The 26,565-nt window shown below is 45.0% G+C and overlaps 2 protein-coding genes across 3 annotated transcripts in view; both read left to right on the forward strand.

Annotated features, from left to right (window-relative positions):
- PDILT (protein disulfide isomerase like, testis expressed) overlaps nt 1–6,154 on the forward strand; it is a 42,840-nt gene extending 36,686 nt beyond the window's left edge. The window contains exons 9-12 of the mRNA XM_040458878.1: nt 410–530; nt 2,665–2,843; nt 4,255–4,344; nt 5,795–6,154. Of these exons, the coding sequence (XP_040314812.1) occupies nt 410–530; nt 2,665–2,843; nt 4,255–4,344; nt 5,795–6,031 (627 nt within the window). The 3' untranslated portion in view covers nt 6,032–6,154. The remainder of the gene's footprint in view (nt 1–409; nt 531–2,664; nt 2,844–4,254; nt 4,345–5,794) is intronic.
- Nucleotides 6,155–13,649: 7,495 nt separating this feature from the next.
- UMOD (uromodulin) lies at nt 13,650–26,482 on the forward strand. Of its 2 annotated transcripts, XM_040458893.1 has the most exons (10): nt 13,651–13,880; nt 15,035–15,808; nt 15,916–16,023; nt 17,288–17,496; nt 18,449–18,597; nt 20,471–20,716; nt 23,389–23,551; nt 24,148–24,229; nt 24,963–25,004; nt 26,158–26,482. In XM_040458893.1, exons 1-10 carry the CDS (start codon nt 13,787–13,789, stop codon nt 26,217–26,219), a joined length of 1,929 nt encoding a protein of 642 aa, XP_040314827.1. In that variant the 5' UTR covers nt 13,651–13,786; the 3' UTR covers nt 26,220–26,482. The 2 variants fall into 2 exon arrangements, with proteins under 2 accessions (XP_040314828.1, XP_040314827.1); XM_040458894.1 differs by lacking the exons at nt 23,389–23,551; nt 24,148–24,229; nt 24,963–25,004; nt 26,158–26,482 and adding an exon at nt 21,291–22,423 and having other exon boundaries at nt 13,650–13,880.
- Nucleotides 26,483–26,565: the final 83 nt, after the last annotated feature.

Below are 26,565 nucleotides of genomic sequence, written 5' to 3' on the forward strand. Positions count from 1 at the left end.
TGAGCTTGGTGAGGCTAATGGGAGCCAAAGGGTGATAAAGGTTTAACAGGTCATGTAAATTATCTTGGTTTTGATTCAGGAAGTAATTGGGAACAGATAAACTTTAGTGGGGAGGTCAGGACAAACTAGTTAAGATGTTAAAGACATGAACCCAACTCTCATCTGAGAACCTCACAAATTACATATTGGAAGGCTAGAATTCATTCCAGCTTGAAGCCCTACCTCTTCCTTAGCCCTCTGATCTCAACTGGCCCTGAACAATTCAGGCTGAACATGAGCATTTCAAACTCTTTCCCAAGGCTCTTGTTAAGAACAAGAGAAAACTTCCCATTGTTTCCCATTGGGGCAGGGAGCCCCAACTGCCAACCCTTTTCTGGAGACTGTCAGATCTCTCAAATTTGCTTCCTAGAAACATCAATCCAGTGAAGAGATTCCAAAATATTGGGACCAGGGGCCAGTTAAGCAACTCGTTGGGAAGAACTTCAATGTGGTGGTCTTTGACAAGGAAAGGGATGTATTTGTGATGTTCTGTAAGTATCTCTGCAGAGGCCATAGAAAGCAGTGGCCCAGACATTACTTTTTCATCTGTTATTCCTGAATTCTTGGGCCCCCAAAACTCAAAAATCTATCAAAACACTATGTGAAGGATGGTTTTCTAACATCCAAAGAGTTTGGATTAAGATGCTATCACCCACAGTGCAACTCTTCCTGAAAATCTAATTCTTGGAACATGTGGAATACCGTCCATATAATTCAGGTCTATGGCTTTTACAACAATAATATGCTGATGGCTAACACTGATTCAATGCTATGGTATACCAGGCCTTCTGCTGAGCCATTCTATACTTTATCTCATTTAATCCTCACGACACACTTTTGAAAGTAGCTACTACTATTGCTCTCACTTTGCATATGACTAAACAGAGTCTCAGGTGGGTGAAGAAACTTTTCCAAAGTCAGGCAGTGACTAAGTACTGAGAATAGGGATTGGAGCCTAGACAACCTGACCTCAGTGCCTTGGCTGGTAACTGCTGTACAGAAGAGCAGTTCTGACTTTAAGTAACTTATCAAATGGCCTGTATTTAACCTACCTGAGTTGGTGTGGCCAAACTGGAGACTCAAATCCTGTAGGAAGAGAGCTTAGCAGTGTGTGGCATATTGCAAGCACTTGATAAATAACAGCTATTATTGCTGCTATTATTGTTGTTGTAATTATTTCCAGTGCTTGCCTAAGGACTATTGCCCTTTCTCTACTCTTTCTGATTTGCATGTGAGAGTCCAAACTAGGGACTTCACTCCTACTCTGAGATACAGAGAAGGGTGATAATGAAGTTACTTCAGACATCTCTCTTATTTACTATTTACTGAGAACTTACAATGAGCCCGACATGAGTTGGCTGTTCACACACCTGCTCTTTTTTCCTCCTCAAAACAAGCCTCTTAGGAAGGTCCAGTGGATTTCTCCATGATACAGATCAGGGAATTTAGTCTCAGAAAGATTAATTACCTTACCCCAGGTCACACAGTAAATTCATTGCAAGGCAAAAAATTCAAATCAAGCTCTGATGCCATTACTTCCTGAGGGCTGGAATGCAATGTGCAGACCTTTAAAAATCTCACTGAAATGGACTCTCATCCACAGGGTGAAGTGTTTAAGGTCTGCGTGGTTGAATAACCATGATCTGTTCCCTTTACGTGAGAGGGTGGGCAGCTTTTCTATACTTACCTGACACTGGAGTTATGAGAATGCTCATTTGGCTCTGGTAAAAGGCAAGAGCAGCCTCATTTTCTCGGAAGCAGGCCTCTCAGATTGGCCCCCTGGGACTGTGACCATTATGCCCCCTCCTGTTCCAACCCAGGGCCCATTGGGCTCCAGGGGAGCTGCAGGGAGAGCAGATGGTCATGGAGGCACTTGGTTTGTAAATGGAGGGATGATCATCCAAACGTAGAGTGTCAGGGCCCTGAAAGCCACCCCTCCCACAGAGCCAGAAACTTTAATGCGACCACAAAGAGCAGGGAAGGTTCAGTTTCTTTCCATGCTAGAGCTGGTCCATGATTCTCTCCAGAGGGCTAGGTGCTTGGGCCAGACTCAAAGCTTAAAGGAACTGTCCCTAAGGAAGTCCCCTTTCCAGGGGTCATTGTACTTGTTACAACTTCCTGTTGACTTCAAATCCCACTTTCTGCTTAATTACCTGGGTGACCTTGGACTGTGAGCTTAACTTCTGTTGGAAAACTCTTGTGCTCTCACTCTCTCTCTCTCTCATATTCATAAACACACACACACACACACACACACACACATGATTTCTGGTAGAACATGAGGAATCATGTAGCATAAATATTTTTCTTGTTTTTTTTTTTTTCTCTTCAACTGGAGTGGAAAGCTATGTCAAAGGAGAAACAAAGAATAGAAGAAAATGTTCCAGCATGCTTAAAGTGTTAGTGTCTGGGTGGAAGGGGACTATATCAGTTTTTTTCTAATTTATTTAATAATGACCAGGTGCTGTGATTGAAATGTAAAATAATGTAATACGGTGTTAAAAGAAAGAGTGCAATTTGCAAAGCAACAGAACCATTAGTAAAATATGGTGATGGTGTTTATGGGGGTAGTATTGACTTTCAGTTTTATTAGTGTGAACTTGAGCAATGGCCCTTCTCTTTCAGATGCACCCTGGTCAGAAAAGTGTAAGGAACTCTTCCCAGTGTTGCAGGAGTTGGGCAGAAAGTATCAAAACCACTCAACAGTCACCATTGCCAAGATTGACATTATGGCAAATGACATTCAGCTGATGTACTTGGATCGGTACCCCTTCTTCAGGCTCTTCCCTACCAACTCTCAACAAGTGAGGAGCTCTTGGGACCCACATACCTGGAAATGCCATTATGTCATTATCAGAGAACCAATTTCTCCCTATCTCCAGCTCTGCCTTCTACCCAAACAGCTTCATCCTCAGCTCAAGCCCCTATTATCCGCTCATGTTCAGGTTGAAGAGTGTTTTCCATTAGCTTCTCCACAAGTCCCAAGACTTGCTGTAATTGGGTCCAGCTTAGGTTAGCTGCTCTTCCCTTACCCAGTCAGTGTAGTCAGGCTGATGTGAGTGTCTTGATTAGTCAGGCCCAGTTTCCTCTGGTACTGGGGCTGAGCTCTACCCAGACTATATGGAATAAGGTGGGGGGAATTTCTACGTGAATATTGAGGGTGGGGTGCTATGAGAAGAAGGAAGATCACATGATAGAAAAGCAGTTAATGTCTTTTACACTTCAGTATTATAATCAGCAAGCATCATCAATGTCATGGAACATACTCTCCATGCTGCTCTGCTTTGGCACCTGGAGAAGGGTGTCCATCAAAACAAAGCAAGCGAAGATTCCTGCTCCCAAGAAGAGTATGACTGAGTGTGGGAGAGAAGTCATGACGTAGGCCCACCTCTACATGCAATTGGAATTGAAGGGGACAGATTCTGGAAGGCAAATATTTCATGGAGACATGAGATTTTGAAGAATGCTGAGGATTTAAATCAGATTAGAAGAGGGATGTGAACTAAACATAGGAAGTATAATATGCACGAGGATGTGGGCAGAAGGGTGGCCATAGCACTCTGAAGGAGATGCCATCCTTCTGGTACAGAAGATGCTGTGGAGGAGTGGTACAAAATGAGGCTGAGTTGAGAGGGTGGAGCTATCTTAAGTCTTTAGTTATCTGAAAGGGAGTTTAGACAACCAGTGGGCAGTAAACAGCTTCATAATCTTCTTAAAGACTAAAAAAGGAAAGGGAACTAGTGTTGACTGAGCAATGATCACGGATCAGATGCTTTGTAAAATAAGAACTATTCTTATTCTTCTTCTTATGATAATAACGTCAACTATATGTAGTACTCACTATGAGTCAGGTACTGTTTTAAGTGCTTTTCATATAGTAATTCAATAAATTCTTATAACAACACATATGGTAGGTACTGTTGTTATCTTCACATTACAGATAGAAAAACTGAGTCATAGAGAGGTTAAACAGGGTTTGAACCTTGACAGTATGCTCCGAGGTCCGTGCTCTGAAGCACTACATTATAGCCCTATGGTGGAAGAGTTTTTATTATTCTTATGTTAGAGCCATGGTAATGGAGGCTCAGAGAGGTTAAAGAACCTACTCCCTGTACTCAGGTTGTTAGGGATTTGACCCTGGACTTATCTTACATAGCAATCCCTGAATATTTTGCAAGAGGATATTGTCTTGACCTTGTTCCATTTTCTTCCTAGGCTGTACTGTATAAGGGAGAACATACCCTGAAGGGCTTTTCTGACTTCCTGGAAACTCAAATCAAGACCAGGATTGAGGATGAGGATGGGGTAAGGTGAAACAACAGTACCTGGATTATTCTGTCTCACATAGAACATCAAGAACTCAAAGGACTAGGAGAGGGTGTGCCAAGAGTCCCATAATCTTGTACTCTGGAGATCATTGACGACTCGGTGAACAACTACCCATTTTGGATGACTTTATTTCAAGGGCACTTATTACAAGGAAGTAGAAATGGCAGACTTTAGCAATGAAGGGAAAGACAAAGGCTCTGAGGTCTCCTAAGGTTGCTTCCCTAGCCTCTGTTCCTGAGTCAGTAACCAGATGTCTTGACAGGATCCAGCTCTCTGGCATTATTTTCCTAATGGATGAGATGACAATCCCCATTCTCTCTGAATCCTGTTCCTGCCTCAGTGAGACCATCTGCAGGAAGGTGCCATCTCTATTAGTTAGGACCCTTTCGTTTGCAAATATCAGAAACACGATTCTTTCGTTTAGGCAACAATGGGAACTTAATCCATATAACTGCTAGAACATCAGGTAGATTCAGAAGCTCAAACTCATTTTCTGTCTCCCCATCTCTGTTTTACCTTTGTTGGCCTTATTCCCAAGCAGTCACTTCCCCATGGAGGGTCAAAGATTTCCCCACAGCTCTAAACTAATATCTTCCCAGCTTAAAAAGCAAGTGCCTAGGGGTGCCTGGGTGGCTCATTTGGTTGAGCATCTGACTTCAGCTCAGGTCATGATCTCATGGTTTGTGAGTTCAAGCCCCACATCAGGCTTTGTGCTGACAGCTCAGAGCCTGGAGCCTGCTTTGGATTTTGGGTCTCAGTCTCTCTCTGCCCCTTGCCCACTTGTTCTTGTTCTCTCTCTCTCTCTCTCTCTCTCTCTCTCTCTCTCTCTCTCTAACAAGCAATCATTAAAATTTTTTTTTTTTTAAAAAGAAAGAAAAGGGGTGCCTGGGTAGCTCAGTCGGTTAAGCACTTGACTTCAGCTCAGGTCATGATCTCACTGCTCGTGAGTTCAAGCCCCGTGTCAGGCTCTGTGCTGAAAGCTCAGAGCCTAGAGCCTGCTTCCAGTTCTGTGTCTCTCTCTGCCCCTCTCCCACTCATGCTCTGTCTCTTTCTCTCAAAAATAAATAAACATTAAAAAAAATTAAAAAAAAAAAAAAAAGCAAGCAGGCACCTACTTCTTAGTAGTCCTAGGAAATGTCCTGGATAGGGATTCATGATAGGCCTGGGTCACATGCCCAGCCCTGGAGTTAGAGCTGGGGCAGCCACACATGTGGCCTTAGAGTGGAGGAAGGAGGTTCCACAAGGGCTTTCTTTCCAGAGGGGCAAAACCACAGTTGGGCTCTGGCATCTATGAGGATGCTCCAAGTGCCTCTCTCTGGGCATTTCCAGGAAAAGAAGACTTGGTAATTATAATCACAATTACCACATATGTCTTGCCTCTTTATTTCTTTATCCTACTTCTTCCCTCCCTTCTTTTCTTGAATAGCTGTTGTCTACTGAGCAAAGTAAAGTGACAGAAGAGGAGGCATTAGCTGAGGAAAAGGAAGTACCTATTATCAAGAAAGAGTTACGTGACCAGAAGTTGCCTGGGATAGAGAATGTGACAAAGCTGGAAGAGCCAGCTGGGCAAAAGGAACCAGCCAAGGAGGAGGAGGAGAAAGTGGCTAAGCCAAAGGGACCTCCAAAAGAAGAGAAGAAACCAAAAGTGAAGGAAGAACTGTAGCTTCTCCAAAGCTAAGAGCCATTTGCCCGGTCCTGGCATCATTTTCTAAGTGGATCTGCTCTAAAAAAAATGATATATCATTGCAGTGGGTGGAGGCTGGATAATTAAAAACTCCTGAAAGTCTTTGGCCCTGTTCTTTGCATTACCTCTTTTTTGTGGTTGGTGCTGCCTTAGAAAAGCTGTTTGGCCTGGAATTCAGGGTTGCAAGCAAAGCCATAACTGAAACATTTAATGAGTGTTTACAACATGCCACACAGTCATGTAATTCTCACATTACTTTCATTATCCCCATTTTACAGATGAGAGATCTGAGGCAAAGAGAGGTTAAGCAACCAGTCAGGACCACATAGCCAGAAAGCCCTTGAGATATGATCCCAGGCACTCTCACTCCAGAGACTACATTTAACCACTCTCCACACCACCTTCACTAGGTTGGAGTCCCCAGAGTTTGGCTAAAACTTATAAATGAAGTGGACTGATTTGTTTAGGTGGTATTTTGGCACAGTAAGAAAGAGATCCAGCCCCAAACATGTCCCCAGTCTACTATAGTTCAGTAAGTGACCCACTATCTTAAGCAGCAAGGCGCTAGGATAATCCTCAAGCCCCTTTGTTTACTACCCTAAAAGTAACTCTACCAACCATGTGACTCCACCCACTTGCACTGATTCCATCCACTTCTGTCCACTGACACGTGCCACTTATCTCCATGTGACTCTACCCACTTCCCTCCACCTCCACCCACCATTCTCAGCCAAGGAAGTCTCTCCAATGGTGCTTCTATTGCCATTCTGTAGTTCCTTGCCCACCCCTCACCCCTATTCCATAAAGCTGCTGAAATTCTTTTAAAAAGCCATATTCTTGAAAGCTTGCAACACTACCTTGTTTTAACTCTGTAATGGCATCTTTATCCCTTTTAGAATAAGATTGGTCTGCTCACCATGTCTTCCAGGCCTAGAAATTTCTGGCCCCACAGATCTCTTCTGTTCCCTTCTCTCTCTCTGTCATTTTCTAGGCTCCAGTCATACTTCCTGTCTATTCTTGAACAGTTCAAGTGCTTTCTCTCCTTATGGCTGTTCCTTCTGCTTAAATGCACACATGATGCACCCCCATAGATCTTCATGCAGATGTCTTTTTTATCCTTCAAACCTCAGTTCAAATGCCACCACCTCAAAGAGGGCTTCCTAGATACCAACATTTGAAAGCACCTTGTTTTGCTGTGCACTAATATACTGCTTGATTCCCCCACTGTTGGGTAAGTCCCTGGAGAGCAGATATATCTATTCTCTTCCCCACTGTATTCCTAATGCCTAGAATGCTGCTTGGACACAGTAGGTGCTCAGGTAATAAATATCCATGGATCAAATGAAATTTGATTTCAGCCAGCACCCTATCTCTGAGATACATGATTTCACTGTCATCCCAAAAGGGGCAGGTGCTGACACAGTGTTGCCTGGAGACCCAAATTAGATTCTATATTAGTTTCCTATTATTGCTCTGAAAAATTACCACAAATTTAGTGGCTCGAAAAGTACCAACTTACTCTCTTACAGCTCTGGAAGCCAGAAATCAGAAGTTAATTTCACTGAGGCAAAGTCAAGGTGTCATGAGGGTTAGTCCCCTCTGGAAGAATCCCTTGACTTGCCTTTTCTAGCTTCTGGGGGGCTGCCTGCATCCCTTAGCTCATGGGCCTGCCCAGATAACCTCATATCAAAGTCTTAAACTTAATGGTACTGCAAAGTCCCCTTTGCGATGTAAGGTAACATTCACAGATTCTGGGGACTAGGACACAGACATCTTGGGAAGTCATTATTCTGCTGACCACAGACTCATGCTGCTAATTTGTGTTAATCATTTTGGCCAAGTGGCAACAGAGCTCCTCTTGAAAAAGGGGGCATATTATTTTACCGACCAGAGTCTCTGCAAGTCATCTAGGCCTTTCTACTTGCCACCTATCGTGACAGAAAGGCTGTTTATACTTCTTCAGGCTCCTGAACCAGCTCCTATACCTCCTTCTCCTACCCCCAAACCTGGCGTGTCCACATCCAGACTAAGCAGGGAACAGCCTGGGGCCCTGGAATTCACCTGAGCCAGATTGCCCCAACAGAAGCAGGTGTTAGTATTCAGGACATGGTGTGAAACTCACCTGCCTCAGCCTTAAGGCTATGTGGCTGCCGGTCAAAGGAGGGGTTCATGGAGGCTGCTAGGAATAAATCACATGCAACAGAGTTCCTAACTGGCCACCAGCCAGAGAATGGATGTGCTACCTGCAAGTCTTCCACGTGTATTTGGGGCCTCATGAAGTGGAGGCTCAGATTGGGATAAGCAGTTATAGGTAAGGCTGGTGGTGACCCTCTCTTGGAAAGGCCTTCCCCCTTGACTCATTTTCTACCCCCTCCCAATACACAGCACTCTCACAAAAATCATTTGTATTCTGTTTAATCAATTTTTCAAATTTCCTCACACTTTAGCTTCATTACCTGAAAAAAGGACCCAAAACCACCTACCTTTCATTGCTAAGCATGGAATGTTTTTTATCCCCAAGGAGTGCAATGCATCACAGGAGTAAATCTGAATAAAATATGCACTTTAGTATGGATTTAACACAGGCTAGCTGGGTAATCTCAGGGAAGCAACTTAATCTTTCTGACCTACAGTCTTATTGGTAATATGTGTTGTAACAATTATTGTATGACACAATAAACATAAAAGCATTCAGTACAGTGTCTGGCCCAAGAGAGGCACTTAGTAAGTGACAGCTGTCAAGATTATTAAGATCAAGTCTCCTACCCATGCTTAAAAGTTGAGAGAAGAGCATTCCAAGAAAATGGGAACTTCTGATAAATTGAGTAAGGTTTGTTCAAAAACAAATATTTTTGACTACTCTTCCGGAAGCAAGATAAAGAAAAAAAAAAGTGATTGAATTTGGCAACATGGATGTGTTTGGTGATCTTGATGAGCAAAGTCAATGGAGCTGGCAGATCAGGAAGCATATCAGTGTGAATTTGAGTGGAAAGTGTGCAGATAAATCTTTTGTGAAGTTTGGCTATGAAAGGTTGGAAAATAGGATGGTGGCTGGAGGGAGTGTGGGGTCAAAGGAAGGTTTCTATAGAAGGGACTAGCAGATGAGAATACTCTCAAGTGACTCCAAGAAGAGGAAGTTACAGGAGGAAGGAGTGAGCGAAGGTGAGGAAAAAAGCTTATCAGTGCAGGAAGAAGGATGCTGCCTCCATCATGACAGGAGAGGAGATGTGGAAGATGAGTCCAGAGACAGGAAGACGGAGAAGATAAGGGAGGCATTGCTTACTGGCTCCCATGAGGACACTGTGATGTCATTAAATGTGTGGGGCTGAGAAAGGATGGGAATTTTGAAGAAAGGGGAAAAACATCCAACTAGAGAAACACCACAGGACGATCCAGCTGCACTAAGTGCAGGTGATGCTTATTGTTTTAAAATGTAGGTTTTATTATTATTCAGGTATTGCAAGGCCAATAGATGAGAAAACAGATGCCACTGAAAACACAGTTTATTATATTCACAGATCCCAACAGGAGGGGGCATACAAGGTCAATCAGGAGGTCAAGGGAGAGGGGGGAAGATGAGCAAGAGCCTTTCTTGTGGTTTCCATGGGAAGGAAGAGGAGAGGCAGGGTAAGCAGGTTTAGGACTGGCTAGTTTGAATAAATTTCAATGGGCCCTGGGAAGTGGGAATTGGGAATCCTGGGAATCATCCCTGGTTGTCTGGTGTCTGGCACTGGGGTGATTAGGGCAAGGGAATAGTGGCCCTGAAAGTGAGGGGTCCTGGCAAAGGAGGGTGTGGGGGTGGACTCTGGGTGATTGGTTTGAGTATGAAAAGCAGATCTCAGGCCAGCCCATTGCTATCTGTAGGAATTAGTTAGCTTGGGAGGGGCAGTCCCTCCACGGTCAGCAAAGCCCCAAGATGTAAAAGCATCAGAGAAACTAGAAAAATATGGTTATTGGACTTATGAATAGTCTCCAACACAAAGGTCCCGCCCGTGGCCTTTGCCCAGACAACTCCAGGAGCCACCCAGAGCCTCCATTTTAATCTTTTGAATATCTTTTACATCTTTTAGATAATCTTTTAGATAATCTTAAAGATACCTGGATGTGGGTTTAGACAGGGCCTCATTTGCACCAACCAGAAATGATATTCCCAATCCAAAATGGAGAAAAAGATTATTTTCTTCTTAAGCAATAGGAGGAAAAAAAAAAAAAAAAAAAAAGGAAAGGACACAAACAAACTGCCAGTTTAGAAAAGAATAAATAACCAACAAATGAAGAGACAATGACTTCTCCTTTCATTGAAGAATTGCAAAAGTAAATAATGAGATTTCTACTTATTTTTTTGACAAAGATAGAAGAAAGTGTACAATGCTCAGGGTTGGTACTATGGTGGGACCATAAAATAATTTTTAAAAATCTCTCTGGGGTGCTGTTTGGGAAGAAGTATCAAAATTCTTAAAACTGCACCACTTCTTTGACCCAGAAATTTCACTCCTACAAAATTATCCTGTGGAGATGAGTGCACAGTGCTGATGGTTACCCTGCCACTAAATGAGACAGGATGAAAAAGATCCTGAAAAGTACATGCAGTGGGTCATTGTTCATTTCCTACTCAGCCCAAGTTCACACATATTCAATTTTTCTCAGTGGGACTGACTCTTAAGACTGAACTGTCATCTACATGGGCCTGGGTCAGGAGTCATGGAGTCGAGCCCGGGCTCTCCCTTTTCCTACCCCTGTGACTGTCCATCAGCAAAGCAGCATTGGCAGTGACTTCCGCGGGTAGAATCGTTACTACATGTCTGTCCTTACATCTTCTCCTCCTATCACCATAACTACTCTAGGAGATGGGCACTTCCCCTTTACAGACAATAAAAATGACCTCAGAAAGATTAAGAAATGAGCCCTCTGGCACACTATAAATGGCTGATCAAGAGCCAGAACAACTGACTCAAAAGTCAGTATACCCAGTCATGAAGTTATCCACCTCCCAAGGGGCCTGTCCTCATGGGAACTCAGAATCTGTTTCACAGAGTGGGTCTGGTGCAGTGATGTCTGAATTATCTTCTGGCTCTGACCTTCAAGTATTTTCAGCTCCTCTCCTGCCATGCCTAGACCATCGAAGAGCTTGCTGAGCCTGTGAGGATGGAGTGTGCTTCTAAAGGGTGCCTTCTCCAGGGTAGGGAACCCAAATGGCCACAGGTACATGTCCTAATGGGGACAATAAACACCCCCTTTTTAGGTCTCCTGGGTCACTCAGTAGGTTGGGCATTTGACTCTTGATTTTGGCTCAGGTCATGAACCCAGGGTCATGGGAACCAGCCCCATGTCGGGCTCTTGCTGAGCATGGAGCCTGCTTAGGATTTTCTCTCCCCAACCATCCACTCTCTGTCTTGCCTCCTCTCTCAAATAAAACAAAAACAAAAACAAAAACACCTCTTTTCTTCCCAAGACAGCCTGGCTTGGGATACTGGCCTCTGCTTGGCTCCTTGAGTCCACCTTGTCCTTCTCATTGAGCAAGAAAAAGCCTAGTACCTTGGCACTGCTTTTGCAGTTAATTTCTAACTCAGGAATCTCTTTATGTCAAAAGGTGCAAAACAGAGGCCTTGTATTTGCAGGCACAAGTTTGACCCCCAATGTCAATCATTTGGGGTGTCTACATATTAGGAAAAAGAACAACAACCTGGCAACCTAGGAAAGGAAAACACTGTGCCCAAAGGGGAAAATATTCCACCCTCAAGAAAACAATCTCAAGAAACAGAACCAGAGGATAATTGGAGGAAAGACTGCCAGCCAGGGGTAGATGTATATATAGGAGGCACATACTTGTAAACAGATTAATTCTACCTTTCTGGCTTCAGGTAAGGCTATCTACAGCTCTCTCTTCTTCTAGCCACTTCTTCCCACCTAGCTGTCTTCTAATTCCCATTCTGCTTGGGAGAAGGGGAAAGAAAATCAAGAGACTGGACACTAGGGTCAGACCTAGAGTGAGTCCTTCCTCTGTTGATAATTGGCTTCATTATCTCTGGTTGGCCAGTTTCCCTCTCTTTGAGGCTGTGCTCTGTGCTTTTCTAATAACAATGACTACTATTTCTTCACTCATTCAATGCATGTTAGTTAAGTGTCTACTATGTACCAGGCACTGAGAATATAGCAGTGAACAATAGCATTGGCTCTGTGCTAGGTCCTGCTTTGAATATATCATCTTAGTTAATACCCATGACAATATGCAGTCAGTTATTACCCACCACAGTGTTTTCAAAGTATAGATCACAACCCATTAGTGGATCATCAAATAATTTGTGGATTATATCCAAAATCTTCTTTTAACTAAATACTATAGACAATGTCAACAAGCAATGTACACAGTAATGATAAAATTTTTTTTATAAAACTTCTAGTGTGTGTGTGTGTGTGTGTGTGTGTGTGTGTGTGTGTGTGCAGGCACATACACAAGCAACTGCACCAATTTAACTTTTTTTAACATTTTTTAAAATATATTTTTGTGAGACAGAGAGAGACAGAGCGTGAGCAGGGGAGGGACAGAGAGAGAAGGAGACACAGAATCTGAAGCAGGATCCAGGCTCTAAGCTGTCAGCACAGAGCCTGACACGGGGATCAAACTCACAAACTGTGAGATCATGACCTGAGCTGAAGTCAGATGCTTAACTGACTGAGCCACCCAGGCGCCCCAACAACTGTACCAATTTATGGCAAAAAATATTTTCTTTATAGCAGATCCTAGTCACAAAGGCTTGGAAAATACCGCTCTAGAACACAAGTTCTTTGATCACAGGGACTTCAGACTAAGCCTGGCACATCACAGGCACTCAGTTTGTGGAAGCAATGACCCATATTTCATAGGTGAGAAAACAAATTCTTCCCGAAATGAAATACCTTGCCGAAAGTCACACTGTTAGTGGTTGGTAAAACGGGGATTTGGATCCCTGTTACAGGCTCCAAGTCCCGCACATTTAACCACCATGCTACCCTACTTTGCTACTGGAAAAATTAGGGTAGTATTAGTAGTACCCACCTAGGATTATTTCACCAATTGAGTGAAATAATAAGTGACTGCTCTGGAAACATTAAAATCCATTGTGAGGGTTAATCGCCTCTCAAGTTTCTTATCTCAAGCTATTTCTTTGTGATATGTGAGTTGCATGAAGTCAGGGATCTTGCCTATCTTGTTCATTGTTTTCTTTGGTGTGTAGCTCCCTGTTTGGCACAAGGTAGCTACTCAATAAATGTTTGTTGAATAAATAAATGGATCTGGGCAAGCTGAAAGTTTCTCAGCAGGGATCAGCAGTTGGCTGTTAAAACCCAAAACTGCCTCCTATGATGGTGAGTACAGAACATTCTACCCTATCTTGCTGCTTCCTGTTCCAAATGAGACTCAGTTCTTCCAGATGCACTGAGACTTGGGGAGCAGAGGATGGCATGTGGGTGGGAGTAAGGGTGGGGTCACAGATGAGAAAACCACCAAAGCAGGGGCCACAGCACTGCACACTTTTTGTAGTTCATATAAATGGCATCTTCTGGAGCTGTGCAGTGCACAACCAAAGCACTCCTCCCAACTGTGGGGAGGGGAGTTAGATCATGCGTTTATCCCCTCCATCTCTGTTCACAGGACTCCAGGCATCACAGACTGGGAGGAAAACCCAGGGGGTCAACCTGTCCTTGTCTTTGGGCAGGTCTTCCCCAGATCAGAAGTAGCTGTGAAGAGCAGAAGGAATGGGGCGGCTTTCTTCTCTGACCATGATGCAGATGGTAGTGGTGGTAACCTCTTGGGTCATAACAGCTGTCACCATTGAGACCTCAGAAGCAAGTAAGTTGTGTGTGTGTGTGTGTGTGTGTGTGTGTGTGTGTGTGTCTAGGGAACAATGCCACTATTAGCAGAGGAGGTCATGCTCTCTCTCCTGTCATGCTTGGAATTTGATTTATTCTAAATACATTTTGATACTTTAATGTATATAGGACTCAGATGGGAATTTTGCTAAAATGCAGGCTCTGATTCAGTGGGTCCTGGGTAGGGCCTGAAATTCTGCGTTTCTGACAAGCTCTCAGGTGATGCTAATGCTGTGGTTCTTAGATCACAAGAGTCTAGAATACCACTAAGGTCCCCTGCCACTTTACTGGAAAGTCGGGAACATACTTAACCACACAGGAGGTTTAAAACACCTAAGTGGCTCCCAAATACCTCCCCTTGCATTCTTAAGAGGTCTTTCCATTGGGTCTTACATCACCCTCATGTAGCTTTCAGCTTCTCCATGGAAAAGGGAGCTGGGCACCTCCCATGAGCTGGAGTACTCGGGGGCACAGTAAATGCCATTTCAGTGTCTTGGTTAAGAGCATATACTCTGTGGTCCTGCCACTTGGGTTTGTGTCCTGGCTTTTACCAACAGAGCACATGGCTTAAACCCTCTGAACCTCAGTTTGCTCATCTTTAAAATAAGGGTAAACACAGAAGCAATCCCCTAGGGGCCATTGGGGAGGATTCAATGAGATAATGAGTGAAAAGCACACATGCAAATTTAAGTGCTTAATAAACAACAGCTCATTATCTTTATGGCTTTTATTGTCATGGAGGATGTCACACAAAATGTGACTGCCCCTGTCTGGGAGAGCTGGGGAAGTCTTCAGGGAAGAGGCAGGGAAGATCTGAGCAAAAGGCATTAAATGTTCAAAAGTGGGGAAGGGATGACAGGGTCACCTAAATCCTACCAAAGTGTCAAGAACTCTGTATTATTCCTCTGGATGTAGAAACATGGATATTTTAAAAGAAGACACAGTTTGAAAGCAATGCTTAACACAGAAGAATGCACAGTGCAATCATAAGGGGAGTTTTGTTTATTTGTTTTGGAGGGAGTCCTCCAGGGACCAAGTCTAAAGAACATGGTACCCAAAGGGATATAGGAGGACTCTCTTGGTGACCACTAGTCCAGCTGTCCCTACTCTGAGGCTGGGCTCTTCTGTCCGCAGGAAGCTGCTCTGAATGTCACAGCAATGCCACCTGCATGGAGGATGGGGTTGCCACAACCTGCTCCTGCCAGGTGGGTTTCACCGGCGACGGCCTTATGTGCGTGGACCTGGACGAATGTGCCATTTCTGGGGCACACAACTGCTCCGAGGACAGCATCTGTGTAAACATGCTGGGCTCCTACTTGTGCACCTGCCCTGACGGCTTCCGCCTGATGCCTGGGCTGGGTTGCACCGACGTGGACGAGTGTGCTGAGCCGGGACTCAGCCGCTGCCACGCCCTGGCCACCTGCATCAACCACAAAGGCAACTACTCATGCGTGTGCCCCGCTGGCTACTGGGGTGATGGGTGGCACTGTGAGTGTTCCCCAGGCTCCTGCGGGCCAGGACTGGACTGCGTGCCTGAGGGCGACATGCTTGTGTGCGTGGACCCATGCCAGGCGCACCACATTCTGGATGAGTACTGGCGCAGCTCTGAGTACGGGGCAGGCTACACCTGTGACTCAGGCCTGAGCGGCTGGTACCGCTTTGTGGGGCAGGGCGGCGTGCGCCTGGCCGAGACCTGCGTGCCGGTCCTGAGCTGCAATACGGCTGCGCCCATGTGGCTCAACGGCACGCACCCGTCCAGTGATGAGGGCATCGTGAGCCGCACGACCTGCGCCCACTGGAGGGGCCACTGCTGCCTGTGGGACGCACCTGTGCAAGTGAAGGCCTGTGCTGGCTACTACGTCTACAACCTGACCGCGCCCCCCGAGTGCTATCTGGCCTACTGCACAGGTGAGTGGGCGTCTTCCCCCCACCCCCACCTCCACTCCAGGCCTGGGTGGGCACCACAGGAGCCTGGGGAGCATCCCTGCTGACTGTCTGTGTCTGTGACTCTGCAGACCCAAGCTCTGTGTTGGGGACGTGTGAGGAGTGCAGTATAGACGAGGACTGCAAAATGGATGATGGCACATGGAGCTGCCAGTGCAAACAGGACTCCAACATCACTGGTGAGGCCAGTGGGAGGAGGCAAGGTGTTGAGAAATGTCAGCAACTGGGGGAGGGACATAGTCCTGTGTGATACATATCATCCAATTTGAGTGAAAAGAAGGTCCAGTAATATCTATTAAAACCAGCAGAAGCTCTCTAGGCTCCTGGTCTCATTTTATTTTTTTTTTATTTTTTTTATTTATTTATTTTATTTTTTTTATTTATTTTTTTTTCCTGGTCTCATTTTAGTTGGCCCCAAAGCTCCCAGAGCTTGAGGGACTTCCTTATCCCCACCTTCTTTCTGAGGCTCCCACACCACAGCAGGACAGGGGAAGGTGCTACCTGTTGGCCAAAGACTACCTAAGCCATATTTCTGCAGCCCAAGAACACAGGACTGGTGACCAGCCTGCGGTTTCTTCCACTGACCCCTGGAAGACCCATAGCAGGGCTCTGGCCATCTCTGAGCCTCAGATTCCCCATACGTACAATGATTGAAGCAGAAAAGTATCTCCCAAACTTCAGTCATGATTTTAGTCACATCCAAGCTCCAATTTTACAATTTTTCTTTATGCAAGTACTAGCTTATACTGGGATTTTTATTAGTAACTTGTTTTTCTTTAAATTGATTGAATCCTTCTTCTTTGAAATAAACTTGGGACATTGATGATCACTACTGCATCTATCTGTGGCAAGTAACACCTTCGATAGAAGGTAACAGTAAAAATGAATACAAGAAAAGAAAACTATTAAATTCTAGCAGCTGTGTAATACTTCAATTTTAAAGTAAAAAAAAAAAAATCCAGCTAGGTGTTATTTTGTTCCCCAAACACTTAGCCTGATATCTGCATTCTGTTGTTTTGAAAGGGAAATTAGTAAGTGCAGAGCATTAAAAACATTAGTAACTAGTGAGGACTATCTCTTTGATATAGAAAGGATGGAAAGATACTATAATTAATGTGTTGTTTTGTTTTGTCTTACTGAGATTCAATGTATTTACTGCTGGGGGGTGAATGGATCAAAAATGTTTTCATTTGTATACAATCCACATAGAAGGTTAACAAGGGGCTGACGGATGGCCACTTGAATCCATCCAGTGATTCTCAGAGTCCAATCTTGTGTCTCAGTCCCTCTGATAGGGAAGACCACAGCAAGAACAGACAGAGGCTAATCTGAGTGCCCTCCAGGTGGTGGATAGCCCAACCAATTGGGCCCAGGGCCTGGAGATGTGGTGGACCCCGAATTGTGGTCACTGGCTTCCAATTCCACCTTCCCTGCCTATTTCAGATCTCTCCCACCTGGAGCGCAGGCTGGAGTGTGGGGCCAATGACATCAAGGTGTCCCTGAGCAAGTGCCAGCTGAAGAGCCTGGGCTTTGAGAAAGTTTTCATGTACCTGCGTGACAGCCAGTGCTCAGGCTTCATCGAGAGGGGAGACCGGGACTGGATTTCTGTGGTGACCCCAGCCAGGGATGGCCCCTGTGGGACAGTGATGACGGTATGTGCTGGTCAGTGTGGGACAGGGTAAGAGCACTGCCTGGTTCAAGCCCTAGCTTTATCATTTCCCAGTTGTATGAGCCTGGCTGTGCCTCAGTTTCCTCAACTATAAAATGGGATAATAGTACCTACTTCATAGGACTTTTAAGAGGATTAAATGAGTTATTGTATGTGAAGTGATTAGGACAGTGACTGGCACAGTGTAAGTGCTTAATAAATGTTAGCTTCAAGTAAAGAGAATGATCCTGATGACAGTTCCCCATTTTACAGATGGGAACAGAAGGGCCTACAGGAAAGTAATTCTTCTCAGCCAGTAGGTATTGGCACTGGGCTCAGAAGCAGGTCTGTCTATCTTGGGTGATCCTGGGAGGCAAGGTCTGCATCACTGGTGTCTAGAGAACCAGGACTTCACCTACAGAAACCTCCTCAAAAGGGACCCAGAGGTCAATGTTTGAGTGAACACTGCTTCCCCAACTCCCTCATCCCCCGGAAAGAAAAGGAAAGAAGACAAAAGAAAGGAAGAAGGAAGTTTTCATTTGCTGCATGTAGCGTTTAAAATTCCAGCATTAACAATGAGTCAGGACATGGTTTTTAGTCTTTTTAGTGTATGAGAGAGGAAACATGGCCTAAGTGGAAGAGCCCAGGCTCTTAGATCCCACGTCTTGTGGGCAAGTTACTCAGAGTTAGTCAGTTTCTATGAAGCCCCATCTCCTCATCATGAGGCAGGAGATAGTAGAGCTTAGGGTCATTGAAGGGGCCAATACAGTGATGCCGGAGGAACATTTCGCTCAGGACCTAGCACGTGATGCATGCTCATAGATGGCTGCTGTTGTTATAACTTTTGATTATGACAGCTGGGAGGACAGCTCACAGGTAGCTAGAGAAACCCATTTGGCTTTGAGTCCTACTCAGATTCTCATGCCCCTTTCTCCCACTCCCACCCTCCAACACAGAGGAATGAAACCCATGCCACGTACAGCAACACCCTCTACCTGGCAGATGAGATCATCATCCGTGACCTCAACATCAACATCAACTTTGCGTGCTCCTACCCCCTGGACATGAAAGTCAGCTTGAAGACCTCCCTGCAGCCAATGGTCAGGTGTGGCCAGAGAGGGTCCCCAGTGTCCCTGGCTGGCTCCACCCCACGACCCCTTAACCACCAGGTCCTCAGTTTCCCTGTCAACTGCCAGCCATAAGGAGCTGGGTGGGGGTACTGGGAGCGAGCATTCCCAATGGAATACAGCCCAACTGGGAATACTGGAGCCCAGATTCAAATCCAGGCTCTGTCACATACTAACAAGATGGCTTTGGAAACTGATAGCCCCACCCTGGGTGATGGTCTTCAGTGAAATGGACTTAGCAGTACTTTATTAGAAGCACAACAGTGCTTTGCATATGTAAATCAAATATTAGGGCCTCTAGCTTATCAGAGGGGCAGGGTGGTTGGACCAGACGGAAGGAGGGAGGGCTCCTGGTCCAGACCTGCTATTTATATGATACATAAATTATATGCCATATTTGAATCTCTGTTTCCTTCCTTCTCTGTAAAAAGAAGGAGAGTTGACTAAAGAGGGATTTAAAATTATGCCTCTTGGGGTTTCAGGGTCTTTAAGGAAGTGCCTTTGGGGATGCCTACAAAGTGAACCAGAGATGTTCCACCTATAATGGGTGCCACATGTGGTTTTATTATTTAAAAAAATAATAAAAGGATCCTGTTGCCAAGTAAAACTGAAAATCTCTGAGTAGGACGACTCACAAGCCAACGATGCTGATGTTGGAAAAATTACAGTTGTAATTAGAACAAGCATTTATGAAGAGCTGACTATATGTCAGGCATTGTGCTAACAGCTCTACAGGAAATCTCAGTGAAATCTTAGAGCACCTTAAGAGGTATAGGTATTACTATTATTATTATTCCCATTATACAGGTGTGGAAATTGAGGCTCAGAGAAGGTTGAGGAACTTGTCCGAAAGTAGAGTTTAGTAAGTGACAGAGCTGGGATTCAAACCCAGGCCATCAGGCCCAGAGTCCCCACTCTACCATGGCCTTAATTGTGAAGCTCACCCATGGTTACATGCTCTTTGGGCCAACCAGACTTGGGGAAGGGCACTAGGCACTGATGAGGGTGCCTGGCTTACTTGGGGGAAGAAGGTTGCTCATTATCTGCCTTTGGATGGGTCATCATCTGGTCAAGCAGTTCACTGAAGCAACGTGGTGGCCATGTCTCAGCCTGACAGACTTCAGGGAGCAAAACATCTGTGTGCAGATGTGTCTCTGCTTTGAGCTGGGAATCTTGCCTTACTCCAAATCTGAGTCCAAGTCAACAACCCACTTCTCACTTATAACATGGACTTCTGCTTTACTGCGCTTTTATCATACACCTTGTTTCTAGGGTATCAGTCTTGCAATGTCCTTTATTGGCTCATCCTGTGAAGTCTACATCAGTGCAGCTATTTCCAGTGTGGTTTACTTGTAACCACAAATAAATTTACAAATTTACAAAACCCCTGTCTTCTGCTGTAGGTAGAACCAGAACTCTGACTTAGGCCTGTAGGACTCATAGTCTCCCTTTCAATGGTTCCAGGTTGAGACCAAAGAAGAAATGTAGGTGACTCCCTTGAGAATTTGTTTATTGCACTTCTTAAAGGCAAGGGCTACCATGTGAGGGAGGTAGACATGTGATCTATGGATCAGCAGCAACAGCAACACGTGGGAGCTTGTTAAAAATGTAGAACCTTAAGCCCGACCCAAACCTACCAAACCAGAACCTGCATTTCAACAAGATCCTCAGGTGACCCATGTCTGCTCATTGCAGTTTGCAACCATTGCAGTGGTGGTGGGTTCCAGTCCTACTGCTGGATAAAAATGCAGAGAGCTACCAGGGACTGCCCAGGACTGCAGACCAGAAAGGGTGGGCCATGTGTTGCTGTTCTCAGATCTGGTTTTCTCACCAGCCCCTCTCTCCCTGTAGCACCCTAAACATCAGCGTGGGTGGGACAGGCATGTTCACCGTGCGGATGGCACTCTTCCAGAGCCCTGCCTACACACAGCCCTACCAAGGCTCCTCCGTGACCCTGGCCACAGAGGCCTTTCTTTACGTGGGCACCATGATGGATGGGGGTGACTTGTCCCGGTTTGCACTGCTGATGACCAACTGCTATGCCACACCCAGCAGCAATGCCACAGACCCCTTGAGGTACTTCATCATCCAGGACAGGTGAGGCTCCTGGATGGAATTCCAGGGAAGAACGGGGCAATCTCTGGATTGGGATTTGGGGAAAAGTACATCTTTATATTTGTTCATCTCTAGCTGAAAATCTAACATTACCATCCACTATGAACATAGGCAACAAATCATGAAAGTATTAGCAGGACATTTGCACATGTTAATACTTTTCAGTTACTAGAATATTACAGTTTCTACTAGAAATTATTTAATGTATTATCAGTATGTATTTATATATAATAGATATGTAAAAGGGCACCTGGATGGCTCAGTCGGTTAAGCATCCTGACCAGCTCAGGTCATGATCTCACAGTTCGTGAGTTTGAGCCCCACGTCGGGCTCTGTGCTGACAGCTCAGAGCTGGGAGCCTGCTTTGGATTCTATGTTTCCCTTTCTCTCTGCCCCTCCCCCACTCACATTCTGTTTCTCAAAAATAAATAAAAAATAAACGTTAAAAAATTTTTATAATAGGTATGTAAATATATAATATATATATATATATATCAAATGTTTGAATATTTTGAGAACTACACTTCAATTTAACTGGTTTCCTTTATAATCTTAGGTACTTTATGTGTTTAAAACATTATTTTTGAGGAGGGATGCATGGGCTTTACCAGAAGGCTGGAGGTGTCCAGGACTCAAGAAAAGGTTAAGAAACCTGACTGAAAGGTGCACCCACCCAAGGCAGGAGGCAAGCAAGCAGGACTTGGCTGGGAGGAGTGCACTGGAGACAGTTAATCAAGGGCCAGTTGTAAAAGGGAGGACACAGAAGTGCTGCTTTTTACTCCAGAGGCATTGGAGAACCATGGGCCACACTGTGAGAAAATAATTCACACTGTCATTCAAAATGGAATAGATGTTTCTGGAAGCTTACTGTGTACCAGGCTCTGTGGATAACACAGTGCATAGAACAGACAAACCTCTATGCCCTCATACAGCTGATATTCCAAGGGGTGGGGGGAGACCAATAATAAACCAAGATGAAATCCATAGCATGTCAGTGGTAATGGAGCTACAGGAAAAACCCAAAGCAGGAAAAGGGGAGAGGCATTTGCAATTCTAGTAGCATAGTCAAGAAGACAGTGACCTATTCCTGATTCAGTTCTTAGAATGTGTCTAATTACATCAAGGGAAAAGTCTCAGTTGGGTGCTCATCTGACATTTACACTTCTCTGTTATTTGCTAATCCCCTTTGCAGCAGAAAGAAAGCAGAAGTCTGTTTTAGGGCCTTTAGCTGTGACAGTAGCTAAATAAAATTTAATAGCACTGTTTTACTTTGTATTTATCTGTAAATGGTCATGTTTTGCTTATGGCAAGCGATACTGGTTTGCCATTTGTGGTCAGGATCTGAAGATTCTTCTGAAAAAATTGATGTATTCCAATAAAAATTTACATGTATTTGATGAAAATAGTAAGTAGATAATAATACAGACGTTGGGAAACACAGGAAAACATACATGAAGGTGGTTTCTAGGTAAGGCAAAAAAAAAATTGGGAAAGGGTTGGCATGATCTTGATTGGGCCATCATGGAGACTTGGGTTCACATCTTGGCCTTGCTGTTTCTTTGTCCAGAGACACAAGCCATCTCATCTGTCTGACTATTCATGTTCTCATATATGAAATGAGCATATGTGCAGTTGAACATGTACGCTGTGGAACGCTTGGAAAGTTTTGAAAAAGAAGCAGGAAGAAATGCTGGATGTGCCTTTGTTTTTCTGTCTGGGCATGTGTGGGAGCTGGATTGGGGACCACCAGTCTGAGAGAGATGTCAAACATCTCAGGATGTGTAAGGAGGAGCCGGCTGGGGAGATAGTAAGAGGGGCTGGATGCCCTGCTCAGGTTGTGTGCATGGGTCTTTCAGGCAGTGGGTCCCCTTAACCTCAGGGCCTTTATTTTGCCAAGTGGAGTGTGCACTTTTGCAATCAGATCTGAATTGTGGGGGACACAAAGCAAAGAGGTTCCTTCTCAGTTCTTCCTCTGTGCAATCAGCATTCAGCCCCTCTCCTAAATCAATTCTGAGCAAATCATGTAAAATAGCAGAGAAGATGCCCAATTTGTCTGCCCATGTGTCCTGATCCAGCCCAGCACATACATGAGTCATTGCATGTGCAGTTTTGAGTTTAGGTGCCATTGTGTACATTTACAGATGGGCACACACACATACACACACACTCCCATTTGGTCATTGCCCCTCAGGACTTGGAAGTTGCCCACTGTTATAGTTAGAACCACCTACATAAAAGATAGCAAAGGAATGGTAGCTAAGGATCCTGAATGTCATTTCCTAGGAAACCAAGCTGACTTCATTACATAGTTTCAACTCTGTGCTGACCACAGTTTTACTTCACCATCATATATATGTAGCATCTACTATGTGTCATATACTATAGTGAGCACTTTGAAAAGTTAACTGGCTTAATTTTCACAGCTATCTTATGAAATGGGTTACAAATAGTACTCCCTGTATACATGGGGGACTGGGGCACAGAGAGATTAAATTGCTCAAGGACACACAGCAAATAATAGGGGGAGGAGTGAGAGTTGAACCCAGAAGTTTGGCCATAATTGCTTCTCGGCCTTTTGGCTAAGATCAAGTGCAGGAAGTTTGGCCATAGATTGCTTGTTTAACCAACCATGTTTTATGACTTAAATCTCCCAGATGTCCACGCACTAAGGACTCAACCATCCAGGTGGTGGAGAATGGGGAGTCCCCTCAGGGCCGATTTTCTGTCCAGATGTTCCGTTTTGCTGGGAACTACGACCTGGTCTATCTGCACTGTGAAGTCTATCTGTGCGACACTGTTAATGAAAAATGCAAACCTGTGAGTTGCCTTTTCCTCCCTCAGGCTGCTTGCCATGACCTCTCCCTCGCCCATCTCCAATAACCAAAGACATCTGGCCACAAGGTCTAAAAGAAAATAAACATTTTGGCTGTGTTTCTCTTTTAGTCCAGGAATAGAATGAGCAGTAAGACGGGGTGGGCGTGGCCAGGTAAGAGACCTAAGCTGTTGGGAAATCAGGTGAGATCAGTGCATTGCAACTGGCTGGTAAATGCTCTGGCTTATCTGCAGGCTTGTGTTCTGATAACAGAAGCTGACATTTTAAAGCACCAGGTGCACCTTATCTGTGTTAATTTTTTAATTCTTTGCAGTAACTAAAGGGGAGGAATTTTATTAGTTCCTTATATGAGCCACTCAGAGAACTTTGGTAACTTGCTTAAGATCATATACCTAACAAATGGTAGAGGTGGGGCATGAGCCCAGGTATGCAGATTTCCTGACAACCCCTGCTTTGACCATCCTCAAGCCCCAGACTGAGGCAGGAGGATGCCCTTGTGAGGAGTGCAGCCCATTCCCCACGGCAGGACCACATTCAGTCTCCCTCATGGAAGGGTTTCTTTGTTGCCCTCTTCCTGCAGACCTGCTCTGGGACCAGATTCCGCAGCGGGGGCATCATAGACCAAACCCATGTCCTGAACCTGGGTCCCATCACACGGAAAAGTAAGAAAGATACTCCCTCCTCCCATGCTCCTGGTGGGGAATATTCTCTGGAGATGAGGAGGAATGACAGAACTCAACATGTGGATCTTACTATGTTCAGAACTGGAGCAAGTCAATTCTGTGGGGCAAGGTGGACTATAAGCTGCCTTCCTTTTACCAGTTCCGAGTCATGTGTTCTTTCTGTTGCACAAATTTGTTCTTCTGCCTCCTGTGTAGTAGGCCCTATACTAGTGGTTGGGGATCCTGTGGTGAGCAAAAGCAGACACAGATCTGGTTCACATGGAACTTAGAGACCACTGGAGCAGACATTATTCAACTGAGGAGGGATTAACTAAGAGGGGTCAGGGAAAAGGGGTGAGGGGAAGGGAATCTCCGGGTACAGAGGGTACAGCATGGGCAAAGGGCCTGTAGTGGGACGTAGCCCAGCCTGCTAGAGGAACTGAGAAAAGGCCGGGCAGGCTGGAAAGAAGAGGATGTTGGTATAGGATAAGCTGATGTAGTGGGGTCCAGACCATGTGGGGACTCACAGTTGTTGCTAAGTTTTGGGGCCTTTCTCCTGAAAGTAGTGGGGAACCCCTGAAAGGTCAAAAGCAGGGAAATGACATGATCAGGCCCGGGTTTCAAAAAGACTACTCTGGCTGCAAGGAGAAGAGCAAATTGAAGGGCTTTCTCTCAGGATTTTTGCCAACTGCATGCCTTCTCCTCACACTGATCCTTCTCTTTCCATCTACAGATGTCCAGGCCGTAGTCTCAAGGGCTGCTTCCAGCAGCCTGGGTAAGTTCAGGTCCCCTTTTCAGGGGGCATCCACGAGAACCTTCCTCTGGGGCTTTTATCTATAAGCCCAGGATGTGCTGGAGCACCTGGCCTGGTTGGCCTGAGCTCTGAAGAGGTGACTACACCTGTGGAAATGCCTGGTCCTGGTGATGTACATATGCACATATATGTATGCTGTCCCCCACTAGTGCACATGTGCACACAGACACAGGCATGCATAGACAGGCACCCCAGAATGTACATCACCCAGACATGTTTGCACACACACAGACACACACACACACCAGGTCACATGCATATATTCATATTTGTACACACAGATGCACAGACAGCTAGAGCTGCATGCATGCATATTTGCAGGTACAGACACACACACAGTTAAACAAACTTATACCTAGTAGACATGCACACACTAGATCTGCATCCTGGGCACTTCCTGAAGCTTTGTGATTTATCTCTAACACTATTTTCAGGATTCACTCAGCAGGTAACAAATATATGTTCAGTGCTACTACATGCCAAAGACAATGCTTAGTTCCAGGATGAACACAATAGACAAACAAGAAACCCTGTTTCTCTGCTTCTCTGATGACAAAGGCCAGGGACAGGTGGCATTTTATGGCCTTTGACTGACTTGTCTGAAAATATGGATGAAAAGTGAATTAATGTAACTGTTGCCCTTCTTGGCTCCTGGTATCTAGATCTGAAGGAGTTGTTACACCAACCTAGTGTTTTACCTGAGCTAGTCCAACCCTGTACCAGTGACCTTGGAACTGGAGATCTAAGGTGTTCCTAAGAGGCTTCTCCTCTGTGAATATCTCAAGGTTACAAAGGATGCTTGAGTAGGTTGGGCCCTGCACATCAGTGTCCTTTTGAGGGGCTACCAATGCCCTTCCTAATGCCAGAGGAAAGACTGTCTTCTTCAATCTGGTCCACCTGAGAGGGCACCTTTCTCTATTTTTCTACTCTGAGTGGCACCTTTCTCTAATTGGATTTCAGAGCAGATCAAGAGAAAGAAGTTTCCTTTTTCTAACTGATCAGCCCAGAGAGGGTATCCTTTCCTAACTGGTCAGTCTAGAGGAGGCACCTAATGTTAGTTTTGCACAAAAACACATCCGTGTTAGCAGCAGCCCTATAATTGCTTTCTTTGCAGGGTTCCTGAAGGTCTGGCTGCCTCTGCTTCTGTTGGCCTCCTTGACCCTGATGTCTCAGTGATAGGCAGCTGGAAACCCTGTGCTCTGCGGCTCTCACTTCCTGATGGCTGTAGGTGATGCAGTTTAGTGCTCCAGCCACAGAAAAGGGAGCTCACATTTCAATCAACCTGCTCCTCTGGCCCCGCCTTTGATCCTTGCTATTGCAAAACGGCCTGTATCTTTAAATTCTGCCATCTCTCAAAATGGGACTTGTGATGTGTCTGCACATAAGGTCCCATGTCTCCTTAAAAAGTGTGGCAAAATAATAATAATTTTAAAAGCTCAGTCTTTGAAGTCATTCATTCATTATTTTTCATTGAGCATCTACTATATGTAGGAACTGGTCATAGTGCCAAGGATCCTGTGGT

Source organism: Herpailurus yagouaroundi, unplaced genomic scaffold, assembly GCF_014898765.1.
Source record: "Herpailurus yagouaroundi ecotype Mexico unplaced genomic scaffold, PumYag 222, whole genome shotgun sequence".
Lineage (NCBI taxonomy): Eukaryota > Metazoa > Chordata > Mammalia > Carnivora > Felidae > Herpailurus > Herpailurus yagouaroundi.